Source organism: Chanodichthys erythropterus, chromosome 14 (assembly GCF_024489055.1).
Source record: "Chanodichthys erythropterus isolate Z2021 chromosome 14, ASM2448905v1, whole genome shotgun sequence".
Classification (NCBI taxonomy): Eukaryota; Metazoa; Chordata; class Actinopteri; order Cypriniformes; family Xenocyprididae; genus Chanodichthys; species Chanodichthys erythropterus.
In genome coordinates, this window is record NC_090234.1 from 21,318,790 (window position 1) to 21,337,296 (window position 18,507).

At 38.3% G+C, this 18,507-nt stretch overlaps 1 protein-coding gene across 15 annotated transcripts in view; it reads left to right on the top strand.

Moving 5' to 3' along the window:
- Positions 1-3,037: 3,037 nt before the first annotated feature.
- The window catches only part of obsl1b (obscurin like cytoskeletal adaptor 1b), a 33,180-nt gene continuing 17,710 nt past the window's right edge, over positions 3,038-18,507 (top strand). For 3 of the 15 annotated variants that reach the window (XM_067409308.1, XM_067409314.1, XM_067409313.1), the window contains exons 1-20: positions 3,038-3,377; positions 5,701-6,820; positions 8,118-8,387; positions 8,497-8,757; positions 8,860-9,165; positions 9,242-9,508; positions 9,606-9,881; positions 10,038-10,313; positions 10,498-10,773; positions 11,077-11,352; positions 11,657-11,932; positions 12,108-12,488; positions 12,584-12,658; positions 13,272-14,063; positions 14,496-14,756; positions 14,920-15,144; positions 15,500-15,775; positions 16,612-16,887; positions 17,151-17,426; positions 17,744-18,019. In XM_067409308.1, coding sequence (XP_067265409.1) covers positions 5,806-6,820; positions 8,118-8,387; positions 8,497-8,757; positions 8,860-9,165; positions 9,242-9,508; positions 9,606-9,881; positions 10,038-10,313; positions 10,498-10,773; positions 11,077-11,352; positions 11,657-11,932; positions 12,108-12,488; positions 12,584-12,658; positions 13,272-14,063; positions 14,496-14,756; positions 14,920-15,144; positions 15,500-15,775; positions 16,612-16,887; positions 17,151-17,426; positions 17,744-18,019 — 6,337 coding nt within the window. In that variant the 5' untranslated portion in view covers positions 3,038-3,377; positions 5,701-5,805. The remainder of the gene's footprint in view (positions 3,378-5,700; positions 6,821-8,117; positions 8,388-8,496; positions 8,758-8,859; positions 9,166-9,241; positions 9,509-9,605; positions 9,882-10,037; positions 10,314-10,497; positions 10,774-11,076; positions 11,353-11,656; positions 11,933-12,107; positions 12,489-12,583; positions 12,659-13,271; positions 14,064-14,495; positions 14,757-14,919; positions 15,145-15,499; positions 15,776-16,611; positions 16,888-17,150; positions 17,427-17,743; positions 18,020-18,507) is intronic. The other 12 variants (XM_067409311.1, XM_067409310.1, XM_067409312.1 and 9 more) reach the window with 12 other exon arrangements.

Below are 18,507 nucleotides of genomic sequence, written 5' to 3' on the forward strand. Positions count from 1 at the left end.
GTGTCTTCAATATTGAACCTTTTCACAATATTCTAATTTTCTGAGATACTGAATTTGGGATTTTCCTTAGTTGTCAGTTATAATCATCAAAATTAAAAGAAATAAACATTTGAAATATATCAGTCTGTGTGTAATGAATGAATATAATATACAAGTTTCACTTTTTGAATGGAATTAGTGAAATAAATCAACTTTTTGATGATATTCTAATTACATGACCAGCATGTGTGTGTGTGTGTGTGTGTGTGTGTGTGTGTGTATATCACACACACAAGCGTTGTTAAAATAAAAATTCACATAAAAAAAAAAAATGCAATGTGCCCAATAATGTTGATAAATGTGCAGCAGAATAACGGCAATAGTGCAGTACTGAATAATGAAAATTAAATATTAAATAGTTTTTTTTCTATCTACATGACATTCAGTTCTTCACTCTGGTGAAATTAGATTAGATTGCCCAGTATTCCAGAGTCATTGTTTATTGCAATTCACTCTTTGGGGGAGCTCAGAACTTAAACTTTTAAAACATTGTGAGTAGATATGTTTTACACTTTTTGACATATCTTCATCTCTGTGCCTCTATCTATCATATGCTTGCTTACCACTGATAAACCAATGTTTTCTAAGAGGAGATATCACTTGTCGGTCCAATGGCCACCTTTGTAAACAAAGGGCTAGAAATACTTTTGGATAGTTCTGGCAGGCGTGCAGCCAAGATCTTACAACATGTCTGAGCCAGTCAGAAGAAAGACGCTTATACAGCAATGACGACGCTTTCCTAAATTAGAGTACCTCTACTCAGATACAAAAGAACTTTGTGACAATTTGATAACCAGCATACAGATTACTGATTATTAAGGGGAAGAAACATCATAGACATATTTATATTTTATTATTTTGGTGATGGAATCATGAGGTAAAATGAAAAATTTTCAGACAAAATTGATAGATGGATAATGACAGCTGTAATCCCGCCAGCAGAGGGAAGGAGCGAGCCATTTAGAGCTCTCCAGAGATGCACTTGCCATCAAAAAACTATAACAAATCATTTATTGTTATTATATTGTGACTCTAAACAAAGTTTAAACACTATTTAAAAAAAAAAATAAAATTCTAATACCTATTTCATACATAAGCTACAGAAAAACATTGATGGCAACTTATTTTACATGAAAATCTGTGGTGATATAAATTAAAGAAAGAGAAAGAAAAATGTTTCTACAAGTTCCAGGTTTTATCATATATAGGCCACATTCTTTCACATATTTGAGTCCTTAAATACAGTAAAATTCACACACAATTCAATTATTTACAGGAGTGACAACCACATTCAATAACCAAACTCACACCTGTACATTTTCAGGATTCACAACTGCATTCTTAGAAAACCCACGCTTTGTGAATGGAACCAGACTGGACAACTCATGTCATGAGGCGCTGCACAAATACATTTCTACCATGTGTTGAGGGTTTTCAAGTGTGGTTTTCCTTTCGGTAATTTACAGAGATGGAGATATGAGCTGTGTGTCATCTGAAGGTTTTAGATAACAGTCACTGTTCTCCATCGGAACTGCTCCCGTCAGTTTTGTATTCTACTCGTGACTGAAATGCTCCACTTTCCATATAGATATAAAAGCTGCTGTCGGTTAGTGAAGATTTGACGGATAAACTTGATTGGACTCTTGTCATATCAAAATTGATAAGACTTTTCAGTTTTATGGACATCACCATCTTTGAAATTATTTTGGTCACTGGTAAGAGAATATGGGCTTGGCTTGTTGTATGAACAGGACATTTCGAGACTCACACCTGTAAATGTGGTTGTCGATCCCAAAAACTGACAGTGTGAACGTAGCCTCTTTTTCTTCCAAGAAAACAGAACATACATGACTCAAGAATGAGAATATCTTACTCTTTCCCCCTCATACTCCTACATCTTGCAGCAAATCATATTACTAACAAAACTAAAAGCTTTTACCCAAACTTCCTGTTTTGACAGAAACTGTCAACACGGAAGACAACTGTGTTCGTCTTGCAATTTCACTGGGTCTTTATCAGCAAAGCATAGCTATTAACAGACTCTCAGTGTTGTTTTTACAATTATTCCTTTTGCCGAGTCCTCATTGCAACAGGTTGCAACACAAAGAAACGACACACTTGCTAATATCTTCTTTAGCAGCTTGGGGAATTTAGAAGTTTCAAAAAGAGGACCGCTAATCCCTGCAGGTTTTCACAAAGTGGCTTGTACAAACCGTTTCATTGCCAGGATGCTGGTTTCAGGGTTCAGGCTAAGATCAGATTACTTCCAATGGCTGAAATCAGAGGAGGCAGCGTTGAGCCTGTGAGACGTGAGCCTCTAAACAGCTGAGGGGTCACTGCTCTCTGTGTTCACCCTCACACATTCATAAGCCTTATCACACGTGCATGCAGCACCCCTCTGGATCTTTTCTTTGAACGCTTCGTTTTTAGATATTTTCCGCAGAGCCATTTCACAGTTGCTGAGCTTATTTAAGGACACTTTGCTGTACCTTCTCTGACAATGAAATACATAATGCATTTCAAAATAACACCATCGGCTACGTCGGTTGTGTCAGATCCCTCCAGTTGACACATAATGCTATTTACACCAAATGTTGTTGTCGTTGTTTATACACAAAGTACATGTGATCAGCATACTTGTCTAAATCATTTGTAGGGCTACACATCTACTAAGGCTGATGACAGATCCCATAAAATTATGACCATTACCAGGAATCCTCTGCGGTGTCTGAATGCCTTCAAATGACTATGCTGGCACTGCTGACATAAACAAAAGTTTCTGAACATTCATCTAAATGCTGAAAGTTTTCAGGAGGCCAGAGGGCTGCTCCCCTTCTCCTTAGATTTTATTGCAAGGTCTCAAGTAAGTCAAGCAATCTGCCCAGGACGAGCAATCCAACCTATCTTTAGCCACTGCGAGCAAGTGAATGGAGAGCCTGACTTATCTTCACTGCTGTCATCGAGGCTGCCAGTATTTTTAGGGGACAGGAGCAGCTGCAAAAGCATTTAACAGTCTTCTATGAACAATAACACTAGGGGTGTCTCAGGACTAAACGCCATAGAGATCGTGAGACTGCTGGAGCGTTCAAAGGAAAGCTGTCTGATTAGACTAAAACCATCTTAAAAGGGGCACTTTAAAAGCCTTGGCAAAATGGGCAGGTGACACTGACTAGATGTTAATGAGGAGAACATACCGCAAAAAACTTACCGAAGTGGAAAAGGATTATTCTGTAAAAAAGAAAAAAAAATACTACAGCTGGAAGTGAGGGCCAGTGAAGCAGGAGAACCTGGTTGCCGTGGAATGTATATTGACAGTTGTCTCTGAGGACCGAAGAGAGGTAGGATATGTTAATGTTACAAAGTGCAGTTTCCCTGAGGTCAAAGGTCAGTCTAATGAAATTAGGAGCACAAACAGGAGGTTAATCTCCTTTAAAAAGTCCTAAGGGAAATTCCTGCTCTAGATTGTTGATGTTATACATTTAAACCTGTAAAATTAATACCACTTGGAGATATAATAGTAGTATCTGCTTTTCCTTTCTTTTTGATGTGTGTTCTTCAATGCTGACTACATTGTGGAACATCTGAACACTTGTTTTCTTAAGACAATATACAGTATGCAGTCGATATATAGAGTATAAAGTGATATAATTAGTGTTTAAAAGCTTTTCATTTTTAGGGAGATTCTTATAAGGCGATTTATGTTTTACATATCATGTTTTGTTTTCTTGTTTGTAGCGTAGAAAATGCGTAGCATGATGAATAACTAGCAGACGTTTAAGGTTCTGAAGAGGATACTTATACCCGGATCGTTTTCCTGAAGTTAGCTGTGCGTCATAGATTCCCAAGACTAGTAATTCATGTGTTGTGCCATCCTTAAACAGATAAATCAGCCATGGCGAATAAACATCGCCCTGTACACCCCAGAAGCCAAACTTGCAGCGTGATTGAAATTGAGAAGCCACACATTAAAAAAAAAAAATCATTAAGCCATCATGATCTGGATTACTTCATATGCAACAGTGGATATTTTCAGAGGAAGATATCACTTAATAGTACAGAGAAAATGTTTCTTTTTTCTGAAACGAATGACAAACAAACTAATTTTGACAATGACATTTAACAGCTAAATTCGTCGCTGCATTTGCTAAAGGGGGTGTGAGAAGCATAGCATATTTTGACTGAGAGGTCCCCATAGGGTGTGTCCATGCGTGAGTGTGCAAGACCTGTGTTGTATGTGCACGCGTGTTCTGTGGTGTGCTTTGTGATACCTGACACATGCCCTCCTACAGGTCTTTATTTAGGGCAGACTATATAAAGCACTTTCCCATTGAAATACAGCACCAGCTGTGTTAGTTATGTGTTGTGGTCGCTGTTGCAATAGGGCTAAAACACGGTTCACCTCTAGAGCTCTTCTCACACAAGGTATAATATCTAAGAAAGTTCTGGGCATTAAGTAATCTGGTGTAATAGAATCCTTTCTCTCTGGGGAGAGCCCACGCTATCAAATCCCACTAGTGCACATACATACCAACACCCTCACGCAACAACTAGTTTTTAATCTAGTCTGTATACTTTAGCAGATTGCTGAAGATTTGAGAAATACACTCTCAGAAAACCTTTAGAGGTACAACAACTTGTCACTGGGGCAGAACCCTTAAAAGGACATCTTTGTACCTTTTGTACCTACCTCAGGGTAGCAACATATACCTGAAGGTACTACTTTGAACCTTTCAGGGGTAAATAAGGTACAAAGATGCCCTTTGAAGAGTACTGCCCCAGTGACAAGCTGTATGCACATTTTTTCTGAAGCGGTTTTCTTTGGGACATGAAACATGAAAAGTTTGGTTAATAATTTTTGATAGATATGAGAAAACTTAAAAAGTTGAACCAATACTGAACTATATTACTTTTTTAAATGATGGCAAAAAGTCAAATGTCAGATCCAGTGGCAATTGTAATTCTGCTTTAAAAATATAATAATTATGTTTTACATGTAAGATGAATTCAGTTGATTGGGACACTGTTTGCCATTGAGATGACTGGGAAAATGTCTCCCATTCAACCTGAATTCACCCCTACACAAATGACCAAGCAAACAAGTCATATTTAAAATTATCAAGTTGTGATGTTGGAAGAGGTGTCTCTACAATGGTTTGCAGTAAAACAGAGTAACACGGTTTGATTTAGACAAAGTAGATTGTTAGTTGTAAGATACAAAGCTTTCCAGGTGCAGTTGAAGGCAGCATTATGCAATAAACAAACAAACATGCAGTTCTGCACATTTACTAAATGAATTACATTAAATGATTTCCTGTTTGACTGACTACTGTGGCATCTAGACTGTTGTTATTCGATAAGACTATATTAACCACGGTTTAGTGAAATTCAGAAGTGACTAAGACTTATAAACTTTAATTGAAAGCTTTTTTTCAAAACTATCAAACAAGTTACAAATTCATTATAATTGCTCTTCTTTATATTCAAATTCAATATTGTTTGCTACCACAATTCAAGAGAAAATTCCTCTGGAATTTAAAAGGCATTCTATTGAATTTTGAATGGTGCCAAACCCTTGTATTTACAAGCAGTATTATATAAATAATGTATGAAACTGCTGTTTATCAAAGCCTTTTAAATGTATTTTTCTCTGTCGTGATTTAGAGCCTTACTTGATAAACAGCTGGACAACAAAATTATTTCAAAGTAATAAAGAGACTGAATGCCTGTAGCCTGTCAATCTGAGTGGAGGTTGGCAAGTGAGCAGGGATGGATGTGTTTGGTGGAGCGCCACGGTTCCTGGCCTACCCTCGTCCTGTGGTTGTGCAGAGTGGCACAGATGCAGTTCTGAAATGCCAGATCAGTGGGGATCCCAGACCAGCAGTTATATGGGAGAGAAACAATGAGAAGATTCATCCAGAGGGTAGATATCGGGTGTTTGAGGATGGCAATGTCTACAACCTTATCATAACTTCTGTGACAATGGAGGACAGTGGACAATACATCTGTAAGGCCAAGAACTGCATTGGAGAGACTTACGCAGCAGCCACTTTGAAAGTAGAAGGCGAAGCACAGGAGATGGAATTTCGGGAGGAAAACAAGCCACGCTTCCTCATCAAGCCCCTGTCGACTAGAGTCGGACGAGGAGAGGATGCAATGTTCTCCTGTAAGTTGTGGGGAAATCCTAGACCAGAAGTGATGTGGGAGAAGGATGGCAAGAAGTTGAATGAGATCTTTGAGAGCACACATTTCACCATCAGCTATCAGGACGGAGGATGGTTCCAGCTAAAGATTTTCAAGACAAGAGCACCAGATGGAGGGGTGTACACATGTAAGGCCAGGAATGAATTTGGAGAGAGTCTGGCTGGGGCTGTGCTGTTGGTGGATGCTGGACCAGGACACGAGGATGAAGGGAACCGTAATGGATACACAAATGGCCATTGGAAAGCACATCAGGGAAAACAGAGAAGTGGTAGGCAAGTTGCAACAAGACTGAAAGATGACCCGCTACCAAACTCAGCCAAAGTGAAAATGTTTGCAGTGACAGAGGGGAAACATGCAAAGTTTCGTTGCTATGTAACCGGGAAACCAAAACCAGAAATATTATGGAGGAAAGATGGGAGACTTATCTTGTCTGGGAGACGGTATCTCTTGTATGAAGACAGAGAGGGTTACTTCACACTTAAAGTTCTCTACTGCAAACAGCAGGACAATGGAGTTTATGTCTGTTCTGCTTCAAACACTGCAGGACAAACCCTGAGTGCTGTACACCTTATCGTCAAAGGTAAGAGTCCTTTCATTTGGAATATGATAAATCCAGAACAATACAAATTCAATACAATTTTATGGATTTACCACCTGATCTATAACATTATACAGTATATATTAGTTGGGAATACACTTTAGTTGGTGTTTAGTTTCCAGTTGCCGGCTGTTGTGTCAAGCATTTGGTTCCTTAATCAATAGTAACTTTTATGATGATTCACTTGTAGGAAATGCATCAAGGGAGTTTTAAAATTACCTGACCAGGCCAAACTCATTAACATGAAATAGATTCCATCCAGTCCTATATCTGCAAAGTCACTTAAGCTTTGAAAGACCTGAGGCCCACACATGTGATAGAAATCTCTGGAGGCAAGCTCACATTTCTCACATGGACCATCAAACAGTCAAAACTGATTGCTTTGCATGACTATATTGTATCAGAGCCAGGCAACTACATAAAGCTCAAAAGTGTTTCAAGTCACCAAGGCTAAACCGAAGGTATGACTACTAAAGCAAGCACGAGCAAGACAGAAAAAAATAATAATAATAATAATAATGTCAGGTGTGTGGTTTAAAAGCTATAATTCATAAGAGTGGCAAAAAATAACAACTCAATACTCCTAAAATCTTTATAAATCACAAGTTTTCATAAATGTTATCTTGAATGTAAGCCTTACTGCACTGGTAGATTTTTCTACTTTTTAACTTGTTTATACTTAAAATCATTGAATTACACAAAATACCCTCATATTAAAGATACATTCTCTGAAAACTTGTCTAAATATCTTAAGCAGGGTTGCTTCTCAAACAAATTTGTTTCAAGAGCCATATTTTAAACTGAAAAATTAGACAAAAATACTAATTTACAAATGCAGTACAGTACAAACAGCACTTTCCAAAATGTAGTACAGACTGCCTCAAAGGCACTATTGGACAAAGAAAAGCAACTAGACTACTTTGATTTTCCACGCATGAATATCCATGCTGATTGAGGTTACTGTATGCTAGTGTATGGTAGTGTTGCTCTAAAAGGTAAACAAGCATAGTCATGCAGTTCAGCAGGAAAAAGTGTGCTTTTCGACCATCATGGTTTGTCTGGTGAAGCTGTTTTATCAAGGAAGTCTTGCTGACTAAGCTTGTTAAAAAACATGGTGGGGACACCAGCACATCAGTATCCAAAACACAACATGTGCTGGTCTGATATTTTGCAAATGCATCTCTGCAATGTATCTAGGAGATAATGCAGAACTATCCATTACTGACATAAAGAAAAGTTTTAAAAGTCTCCTTTTTGGGTCCTTTCCCTCATGTAACAGAGCCACCTGTTCGATTTAAGCAACCGCTGAATGACTTGCAAGTATGGGAGAGAGACTTGGCTGTTCTTGAGTGTGAAGTTCCTGAGGACTCTGTTCCAATCACATGGTACTTAGAAGACAGACGACTACAGCCTGGAGCCAAATATGGGATGGAAGAGTGGGGGACAAAGCGCCGACTCACAATTCGTGATATTGGAGTTGATGACGATGGGATTTATCTATGCGAGATGGCTGATGGAGGTAGAAGCATTGCAGAGGTAGCAGTCAAAGGTAAAACAAAAGTTATATTTATTTGCCATCATCTGTCTGGGAAAAAAAAAATCTGATTAGCATTTGCAATTGTATAACTTCAATCAAGTATAAACTTGCTCTATTGAAGGCACTATAGTAAGAAAGCTGCCACGAAAAGTTGATGTCCTGGAGGGGGAAAATGCAGCCTTCTGTGTGGAGGTGGAGGAGGAGGAAATGGACATTCATTGGTACAAAGATGGAACCGAGCTAAGGGAGACCCATCAGACCATTCTCAAATCTTTTGGAAGGACACACATTTTGGTTTTTGTAAACACCACACCACAAGACTCTGGTTTGGTCATGTTCTACGTGGGTAGATCAAAAACTTCATCTCAGCTACGGGTGAAATGTATGAAAACATTGGAATTATTAATATGTAAACACATCTTTTCCATAATGTCCAAATGTATTCATTTTTAACTAACCTCTTCTTCTCTTGTGCTAATTTCAGCGGCACGGCACTGTCCACCAAGCTGTCCTATCGGGGTACAGATAAACACAGAACGAGCGAATGCAGCTCTTCTTTCCTGGTTTCCAGCACAAGACTCTCGAAAGAATCCACCTTCAGGGTATATAATTGAGAGACAAGAGGTTGGCTCACAAGAGTGGCTGCAATGTTTGACCACAGACTCTGCAACCTCAGTGGAGATTCTTGGCGACAGTGTTCCATGCGAGGCAGACTACAGATTTCGGATATGCAGCGTCAATAAATATGGAAGGAGTGGAAATGTAGAGTTCCCTCGAGCAGTTCACCTTGGTAAGCTCCTTTATAAGGCTGTCCATTGCATACGTATAAAGAAAGCACTAACAAATCTCATTCCCAATTTTTCTAGTTCCAGTTGCCAGAATCCAAGCACCTCTACAAGATGCTTTGGTGCCAGAGGGCCAGGATGCCTGCTTTACCATTGAGCTCTCTGCCTCAGTTATAGGCACTTGGTTTCTAAATGGAAATCAGCTTCAAGACGATGAACGTTTCTCCATAAGGCGTTCACGTACACACCAGTCCCTACGTATTCGTGGGGTACGAGACACGGACAATGGAGCAGAGATCACCTTCATTGCCTACGGAATTCGAGATTCTGCTGCTTTGTATATACAAGGTGAACACTAAACTTTGATTTTCTTTACATTGAGATATATTTATGAGGATATTAAAAATTTTTGTGTTGTGCTGGCTTGTATATTCTTCTTAAACAGCTCCACTGGTAAAATTCACTCCACTTTCTGAAATGGATCGAAACAAATTTGTAGAGGTTGGCAACCCTATAGTACTCTACTGTGAGCTGTCAGACCCTGAGGCTCCAGTTCGCTGGTATAAGAATGGTGTTGAACTTCAATCAATGGAAGGTCTGCATATCCAATCAGAAGGAACAATGAGGAGGATCGTCATCCAATCAGCAGATTTCTCCCACTCAGGAGTGTACAGCTGTGACGCTATTGATGACGTCATAAGATTTAATGTGGAGGTTGAGGGTGAGTCATTTTTGTTCTTATTTCTCCTTTCTTCAAAGATGTTAATCAGCTTCATAAAGTTGACATGTATGAAATTTAAGAATGAAGGCATAAAAGAATCTTGCACTTGCAAGCCTCTAAAGTTTACCAAATAATGCTGAATGAAAACGCATATAGCTCCACCAGTGAGGTTCTCAGTTCTTCCGGAGGGTGAGAGGAACAAATCCATTGAAGTAGGCTCAACGCTAGCACTGCAATGTGAGGTCTCAGATCCACTTGCCTACGTCTCCTGGTACAAAGATGGTGCAAAACTTCTGCCACAAAGTGGACTAGACTTCAAATCTGAAGGCACAAAGAGGGAACTGTTTGTCCAGTCAGCTGAATTTTACCACTCAGGGGTGTATAGCTGCAAGACAAGGGGTGATGCTGTCCACTTCAATGTGGATGTTAAAGGTGATTTTGTATTTTTACTAGTGAATTAAATTGCATTTTCATTTTGCCAGACAACTAACAAATGGCTAGACAATGGCAATGTTGATTAAAACTATACAGATGTTAAAATGTATTTCAAATTAAATGTAACAAATAACAATTAAAATCATAAAGTGAGACTTAAATCACTCTAAAATATCCATAGCCCCACCTGTGAGGTTCTCAGCTGTCCCAGAGGTTAAGCGGAGAAAGTGCATTGAAGCAGGCTGCCCAATTATTCTGCAGTGCGAGATTTCAGACTCTACTGCACAGGTCCAGTGGTACAAAGATGGGGATCAGCTCCTTGTAGAATCTGGAGTAGACATCAAATCAGATGACTGCATGAGAACACTCAGTATTCAGTCAGCACACCCGTCTCATGCCGGTGTGTACAGCTGCACAACAAAGGATGATGTCATCAAGTTTCATGTGGAGATAAGAGGTGATTTGCCATCTTTATTCCTGACTTAAAAAATTAACTGTATGTCTTCTTGCAATTACGCCACTAACAATCACTGCTTTCTGTGTTGCGCTTTTGTCACAATCTTTAGTAACGTTTCAAAGATTTTTTGTTGTAAAATACCTGTCTCCATTTTTTTTCTCGTTTAGTTTTACAATTTTGGATGATCTTTTCAGCCATTATGTTCTTGTAGTTGCAGTTGTTACAGTACTTGTTATCTTAAAGCAATAGGTACTTTAATTTCTTGTAATTCTTGATGATTCTGATACAAACCGTAATCTGTAGCTACACCGGTGAGGTTCTCAGCTGTTCCGGAAGCTGAGAAGAATATATGCACTGAAGCTGGTGGCCACTTTGAACTCCACTGTAAAGTTTCAGATCCCACAGTCCATGTCTGCTGGTTCCACAACAATACACAGCTTCAGCCAGAGACTGGTTTGGATATTCAGTCAGAGGGAGATTCAAGGAAACTAGTAGTCAATCCAGCTGAGCCTAGTCATTCAGGATTGTACCGCTGTGAAACATCTGACGACTCTGTCCAGTTCACTGTGGATATCAAAGGTGATTTGTGACTTTTTGAGAAATTTGTTCATCCAGTAACACATTTGCAAAACTAGATGCAAACTAACAATAAAGCTTTTTTGTTGTCTGCGTCTCTTAGCATTGCTGTTATGGACTTGCCTCTCACCATGCATCCAACTTATGGGCAGTGATTTGATACAGATGTTACATGTTTTGCATTACTTTATTTAACTTGCTTCTTGGCAGATGGTCTGAGAAATCACAGATTAGGCAGCCTAGATAACTTTTTAATAAAGGATATTAATTCTGTATATTCTTTAATAATGCAATGGATCACCTTTAGACCCACCGGTGATGTTCTCAACATTACCAGACACTGTGAAGAACCAGCTGGTTGAAGCAGACTACGCCACTGATATGCACGGTGAGATCTCAGATCCAAATGCCAAGGTGTGTTGTTACAAGGATGGTGTAGAGCTCGTCTCAAAAAGTCAGCCTCATATCAAATTGGAGTGTACCAGGAGGACGTTAGCTGTCAAGACAGCACAGCCCTCTAACTCTGGATGGTACGACTGTGTGAAAACGGGTGATGTCATCCAGTTTAATGTACAAGACCAAGGTGATTTTCAAATATTTGCTTCTAACCTTCTTAAAGTTTTTGTGTGACAACTAACAATTGTGTGCTTTACGTAGCTTTTTTATTCCCTTTAAATGTATTCTGACTATGTTACTTGTACATGCCCTTGGCTTCATTGGCCATAATTGGTTCTGTCTTTCTGCGTTTTGAAAAATAGTCACATTGAATAAAGCATTCCTCTGTCAATGGTCATCTGTAGTGCCACCACCAACATGTTTGGCTGATCCTGACGTTGAGATGACCAAATGCACTGAAGAAATGGAGCCTGCTGCACTGCATTATGAGATCTCAGATCCCACTCCATATGTCAGGCAGACAAAAGATGAAGAGGTCATGCTTCCTCAATCTGAACCTGCAGCTGAATTTGAACCTGAATTGGAACTTGAATCTAAATCTGAATTTGAACCTGAATCTGAGCCTGAAGTTCACTCAGATGTATCCAGAGGAACTTTAATCATCCATTCACCTGAGACATCTCTTTTTGAAGTAAACAGCCCAAAGACACCAGATGATCCCATCCAGTTTGAAATGGACCAAGGTGGTTTGCCACTTATTTGTACGCCATTCTGAATTAGGAACATTGACATGGCTGAAGCAAGTCAGTTATTGTTTTCTTTGTGGCTTTTCTAACAGCAGAACTGTCTCACTATGAGGTGTTCAGTGGTGAGACCTATGATGACTCTGTCCAGTGCACGGTGGATATAAAAGGTGATATAATGCTACCTCAACCCAAGCATTTAACCTAGCACTTCTGTGCCACTAACAAGGATGGTTTTAACTATCCAATAGCTCTTCCTGGAGATGCTGGTCCCCTGCATCTTGGTTACCTACCCAAAATAGCTCCCAAAACTAATCCATGCTATCTTTATCCAACATCCAGTTGGTCTGCAAACCCTTCTTCCAAACTAACACTCATTCTATAGACTTACATATCTTCATTCTTCATTGAAGCACATTTCATTTAAACTTATATTGTACACCGTCTTCATTCGCTTGAGTCATCTTGTTCATGTGCCATTCAGAATCATCATCAGTGTTGTGCTGACTGAACTATAGAGAACTGTAATACAGAATGAATGGTTGAGTGAATGAAAGTTGGTGATCTGAGTTCTTGCGAAATCATGTTTTGTTTTTAATGTGTTTTAACCAATGTTTAACTTGTTTTTAGACCACTATGTGATATGGTCATCTCTCTTACATTTTTACAATCTTGAAATAATCTTAAAAATTAACCAATAAATAAAACGTCTTTAAAAGCTTTTCTGATTACGACGACAGAAAAGTACTTCATCTTTTCTTTGTGTAAACCACTCAATCATAGAAGAGTTCCTGAGAAGATCAGGAACCGAGGCTGAGATCAGATCTGAAAAAGAGAACAACAAACTCACAGTGGAAAGATCTGGAGAAGGGACCCCAGTGTCCATTCCAACAACCTTCAGACTGACTAAAGAGGAACCACAGCTACAACCAATACTACAACCACAGTTAAAAGGAATGCCAGAGCTACGACCACATTTAGAACCAATGCTACAACCACAGTTACAAGGAATGCCAGAGCTACAACCACATTTAGAACCAATGTTACAACCACAGTTACAAGGAATGCCAGAGCTACAACCACAGTTAGAACCAATGCTACAACCACAGATACAAGGAATGCCAGAGCTACAACCACAGCTACAAGGAATGCCAGAGCTACAACCACAGATACAAGGAATGCCAGAGCTACAACCACAGTTAGAACCAATGCTACAACCAATTCTACAACCACAGTTACAAGGAATGCCAGAGCTACAACCACAGTTAGAACCAATGCTACAACCAATGCTACAACCACAGATACAAGGAATTCCAGAGCTACAACCACAGTTAGAACCAATGCTACAACCAATTCTACAACCACAGTTACAAGGAATGCCAGAGCTACAACCACAGTTAGAACCAATGCTACAACCAGTGCTACAACCACAACTGCAACCTCAGCTACAACCACAGCTGCAACCAATGAATCAAACAAGAACTTCAATTTCCGAAGATGAAGGCTCAAATCACATCACAATACAAGAGTGTGACACGGATCAAGATGTCTTAGCTTTTAAGGTGGATGTTGAAGGTGATTTAAATAGTTAGCTCCATCATTCTGCAAATAATGATGAGAGCAAAATATATGCCATTGACATTTACCACCTAACAACCATTTCATGTCATCTATTTGGATCCATTTTCTGAATTTAGAAACAAAAACAGCCCTGTTCTGCAATGTAGCTGAATTTCATAATTATTCACCAGTAAAATTCTATCACCAAATATTTATCTAACAAAGACCATCTCACTAAAACATATTGTATCATCTTGAATCTAACTTCTAGCAGAAAGAGTGAAATTTTGATATAGATAATAAAAAAACACTAAGATTCAAACCTTTTTCGATTGTAAGGCCATAAATACAGTGCAGTTCATTTAGCTTAGTTAACTTTAAATATGCAATGTAATATGTCATAATTGTAATACATGTCTCTTTTTATATAACTTGAAATATCCCTAGCTTCGAGGACAAATTCCACATCACTTTGTGGAATGGATGAGAGCTTGCCCATTGATGCAGACTGTTCCAGTGCACTACTAATTGAGAGCTCTGACCACACAACTCAAGAAAAACCTATATCCTGCCAACAAGATGAAGCAACCATGATATTCAATAAACCTACAATAGAGAAAGAGCTCATCCAGTCATCAAATATGTGTCTGCAAGAAGCATATGAGACTGTTACCAAGGAAGAATTTGTTTATCAAGAGGAACTGAAAGGTGATTTAAAACTGTTTAACACAGTATTCATAAACAAAAGCAACTAACTTCGTCTGGCTTTTTGCTTAAATGTTGTGTACCCAAATCAGTCCAAATTGATTTATACTTATACTCTTGATAGATAACTCACTATAAACATTGCTTTGTCCCCTCAAAACTGAAGAACCTGTTCATAATGAAGAATTATTTACACAACCACTTGAAACTGAAGTTTCCAGACGCATTGAAGGTGATTCTCCAGTTCACTGGTACGAGGACGGAATGCAATTTTACTCTGAAAATGGACATGTTCTTGAAATGGAAGAAGGCGTAAGAAGACTGAATGCTCCAGCCACTGACTCTGGTCAATCAAAGGATGATGACATAATATTTAAGGTGGATGTCAAAGGTGATTTTAAACTAGTTTAAATCCACACTGCTATATAATCAGTTCCAGTCATTCAAGTATTATTTAAAAAAATAATAATTAAAATCTAACAACAACAACAAAAATCATACATGAAATGATTTTTATATCTAAAACAAAAAATTAACCATTAAAAAACATATTAAAGTAGCAATTGATACTCATAACAACTTTAATGCAGTATAGCCTCTCATTTTTCTCATGGCTATGAAGCAAAAAAACAAATGCTTCCCTTTCATGCATGTCACATGTTAATTATAAAACATTTATTTTAAATACTACCTGTTTAGATCAAATTATCTGCTTACATTAAAACATATTAAATTAAACTCCTTAGCTACATCTTTGCAAACTTCAACTATCCATGAGACTGAAGGGAGCGAGTCAAATGATGAAACAGGCATTGCTAATTTTCCACAACCTGAGGTATCAAGCACAATGGCAGAGGTGTGCCGGTACATGGAAGGCGAGGACCTCCAACAATGTGATGTTATCACTCAATCTGAAGAGACTTTCAGAGCTCTTGTTGCCAAAACAGCTGAGCCGTCTCACTCTGGGGAACATGCTTGTGAGACAGATGATGTCACCATCCAGTTTGCAGTGGACCTACCAGGTGATTCATCAGTCATCTACGCCAACTCAATCCATCCGATTACCAAACTAACCCCTTCAATCATGCAACTGTCACTAACTTTGTAGCATCTATTATTCAAATAAATGCCAGACTAATAGGTTGTTGTAAGATATTGCACCATTGATGAACACTTCAGGAAAGAATTTACCTTTTAGCCAAAATTATGCTTTTTTACCATTGACCATTCCCTTTCATAAAGTTAAAATAAACACAAAGTAAAATAATTTCCAAAACTAGAAAATTGGCAATACCAATGTCTAAAGTATGCTTAAAGACATTTTACAGTAATTATCTCCTTTATAGCTCCTGTTGATATATTACTACTACTATTAATACAAATAATATATAACAATCATAATATATATACTGGGTGTATATATATATAGTATGCTGAGGGAATTACACAAAGTCCCATCAAATGTGCAAAGGCCTGATACATAAAAAGGTAACAAAACTAAATTTGTTTTCATGAATGTTTGTCTTTTATGTTTGTTTCCAATGTTTTGTCTTTGTTGTTAAATATCTGTGACTTTCCATTCTGTCCTTTACTCTTGCGCAACTAATCTTTCATCTTATATTCTGATGTTTGAGTATGTCTGTTTTCAGTTTTGTATTTTCATTTTATTGATCATTACAGTTAATCGTCAGCATATTCTTAAAGTCATGTTCATGCCAAACAGACTTTCATAAAACACTGAATGATTGTCAATATTTTGGCTCATTCTTGAGAATCAAGTTGAGAAAAACTATAAATATAAAATGTATGTTTTATAAACAATATAAAAGTAAATGTGTCTGTACAAAATTGTCTGTAGCTCCTCCAGTGACGTTTTCCAGTGTCCCTGAGGCTCAACGGACCAAATGCATTGAGTCAGGAAGACCCTTTAAACTGCAATGCGAAGTCTCAGACCCTGATGCACAAGTCTGCTGGTACAAAGATGGGAATGAGGTGCTTCCTCAAGATGGTATTGTCACTGTGAATGAGGAAGTAATGAGAACACTCTCTGTGCAAACTGCTGAATTACGTCACAGTGGAACATACAGCTGCCAGACAAACAATGACACCATCACATTCCATGTGGAAATCAAAGGTGATTTGATACTTTGTATCATGAAGACACCACATGAGATGTGTGTAAATCAGGTCAAGCAATCTCCTTCATATAACCATATATTGTGGTTATTCAGAAACAGAGGCAAATATTTTGGCCTTTATCTATCAAAAGCAGCTTGACATGTTAAGTCATTGTCACTCAAGCACATGCATTTATAAATAGCAGAACAACAACACAATAGCCAGTAACTTTCCATTAAATCATGCAGTTCTTTCTCTATGCCATTCACAACTTTGTAGCTCCGTCACTGAAGTTCATTCCAATTTCAGAAGTGGAGAAGAACAAGTCCACCGAAGTAGACTCTCCGATTGTTCTGAAATGTGAGCTATCAGAGGCTTCCGCTCAGGTGCTCTGGTGTAAAGATGGTAGAGAGCTGGCCCCAAACCCTGGGCTCAATTTCCAATCAGACGGAAATATGAGGAAACTAACTGTTCAGTCAGCAAAACTGTCTGATACTGGAAACTATACCTGCCATGTTCCAGGTGATACCGTATCATTCAATGTGGACGTTCAAGGTGATTTTCTCAACACTACCACACAAATTAACTATTAAAAAGATAATTTGCTGTGTATTGTTTCATTGCCCTATATATATTCCTTTCATTTCTAATCACTCCCTGAGTCCCTATGGAAAAAAGGTATCTCCTGTAACACCTTTTACCATCCATTTAAACCCTGCTTCTCTCACTTCTTGATAACTCTGCAAATCCTGAGACTAACACATCTGTAGGTTAAGACTGCTTAAATGTCTTTCAACAGATTTGTACTTTTTTGCTAAAATTACTTTGTTGATAATCTACTTTTTTTATTTACATTTTCCAAATTTCCATAGCTCACCCTGTTAGGTTCTCAGCACTCCCAGAAATTGCAAGGAACAAGTTTATTGAAGCAGGCTGTCCTATTATACTTCAGTGTGAAATCTCAGACCCCACTGCACGAGTTTCCTGGCTCAAAGATGGAGTCGAACTCCAACAAGACAGTGGACTTGACATCCAATCAGAGGGCACTATGAAGACAATGATCATCCATTCCGCTGAGCTCAAACACTCAGGCGTGTACAGCTGTGAGGCTGTGGATGATCGCATAGCATTCAAGGTGGATGTTGCAGGTGATTTTGAGTCTACATACTTTTTCTCAAAACCACTAACAATGTGTCAAATAACGCTTCATCCACTAAATGCTGTTTGCCCTCATCAGATTTTAACAAAGAAAACAATCATAACCAAATAATCAAAGTCCCATTTTGTTAAACAATTCAATAATCTCCTCACCCATTCTGCTGACACAAACAATGACTACTGTATAAAAAGGATTGCATAGGTTTTTGAACATCTTTCGAATCGCTTATTGCTATACAATATCACTATATTGTATAGATCATGTCACCTAATTTAGACCTGCTCATTAAGTTATATGTTCAGAAGAATATGCTTCAGAACTACAGTAGCAAATAACACAAGAGATCAACTCGTAATATACACATGGACTCAGCAAAGTGTCTAATTAATTAGCCGTACCTAAGTTTTAATCTTTTTCATTATTTCATTTCATTATTTCTCATCGATTATCTGGATATATAACTTAGAAAGGCTCTCT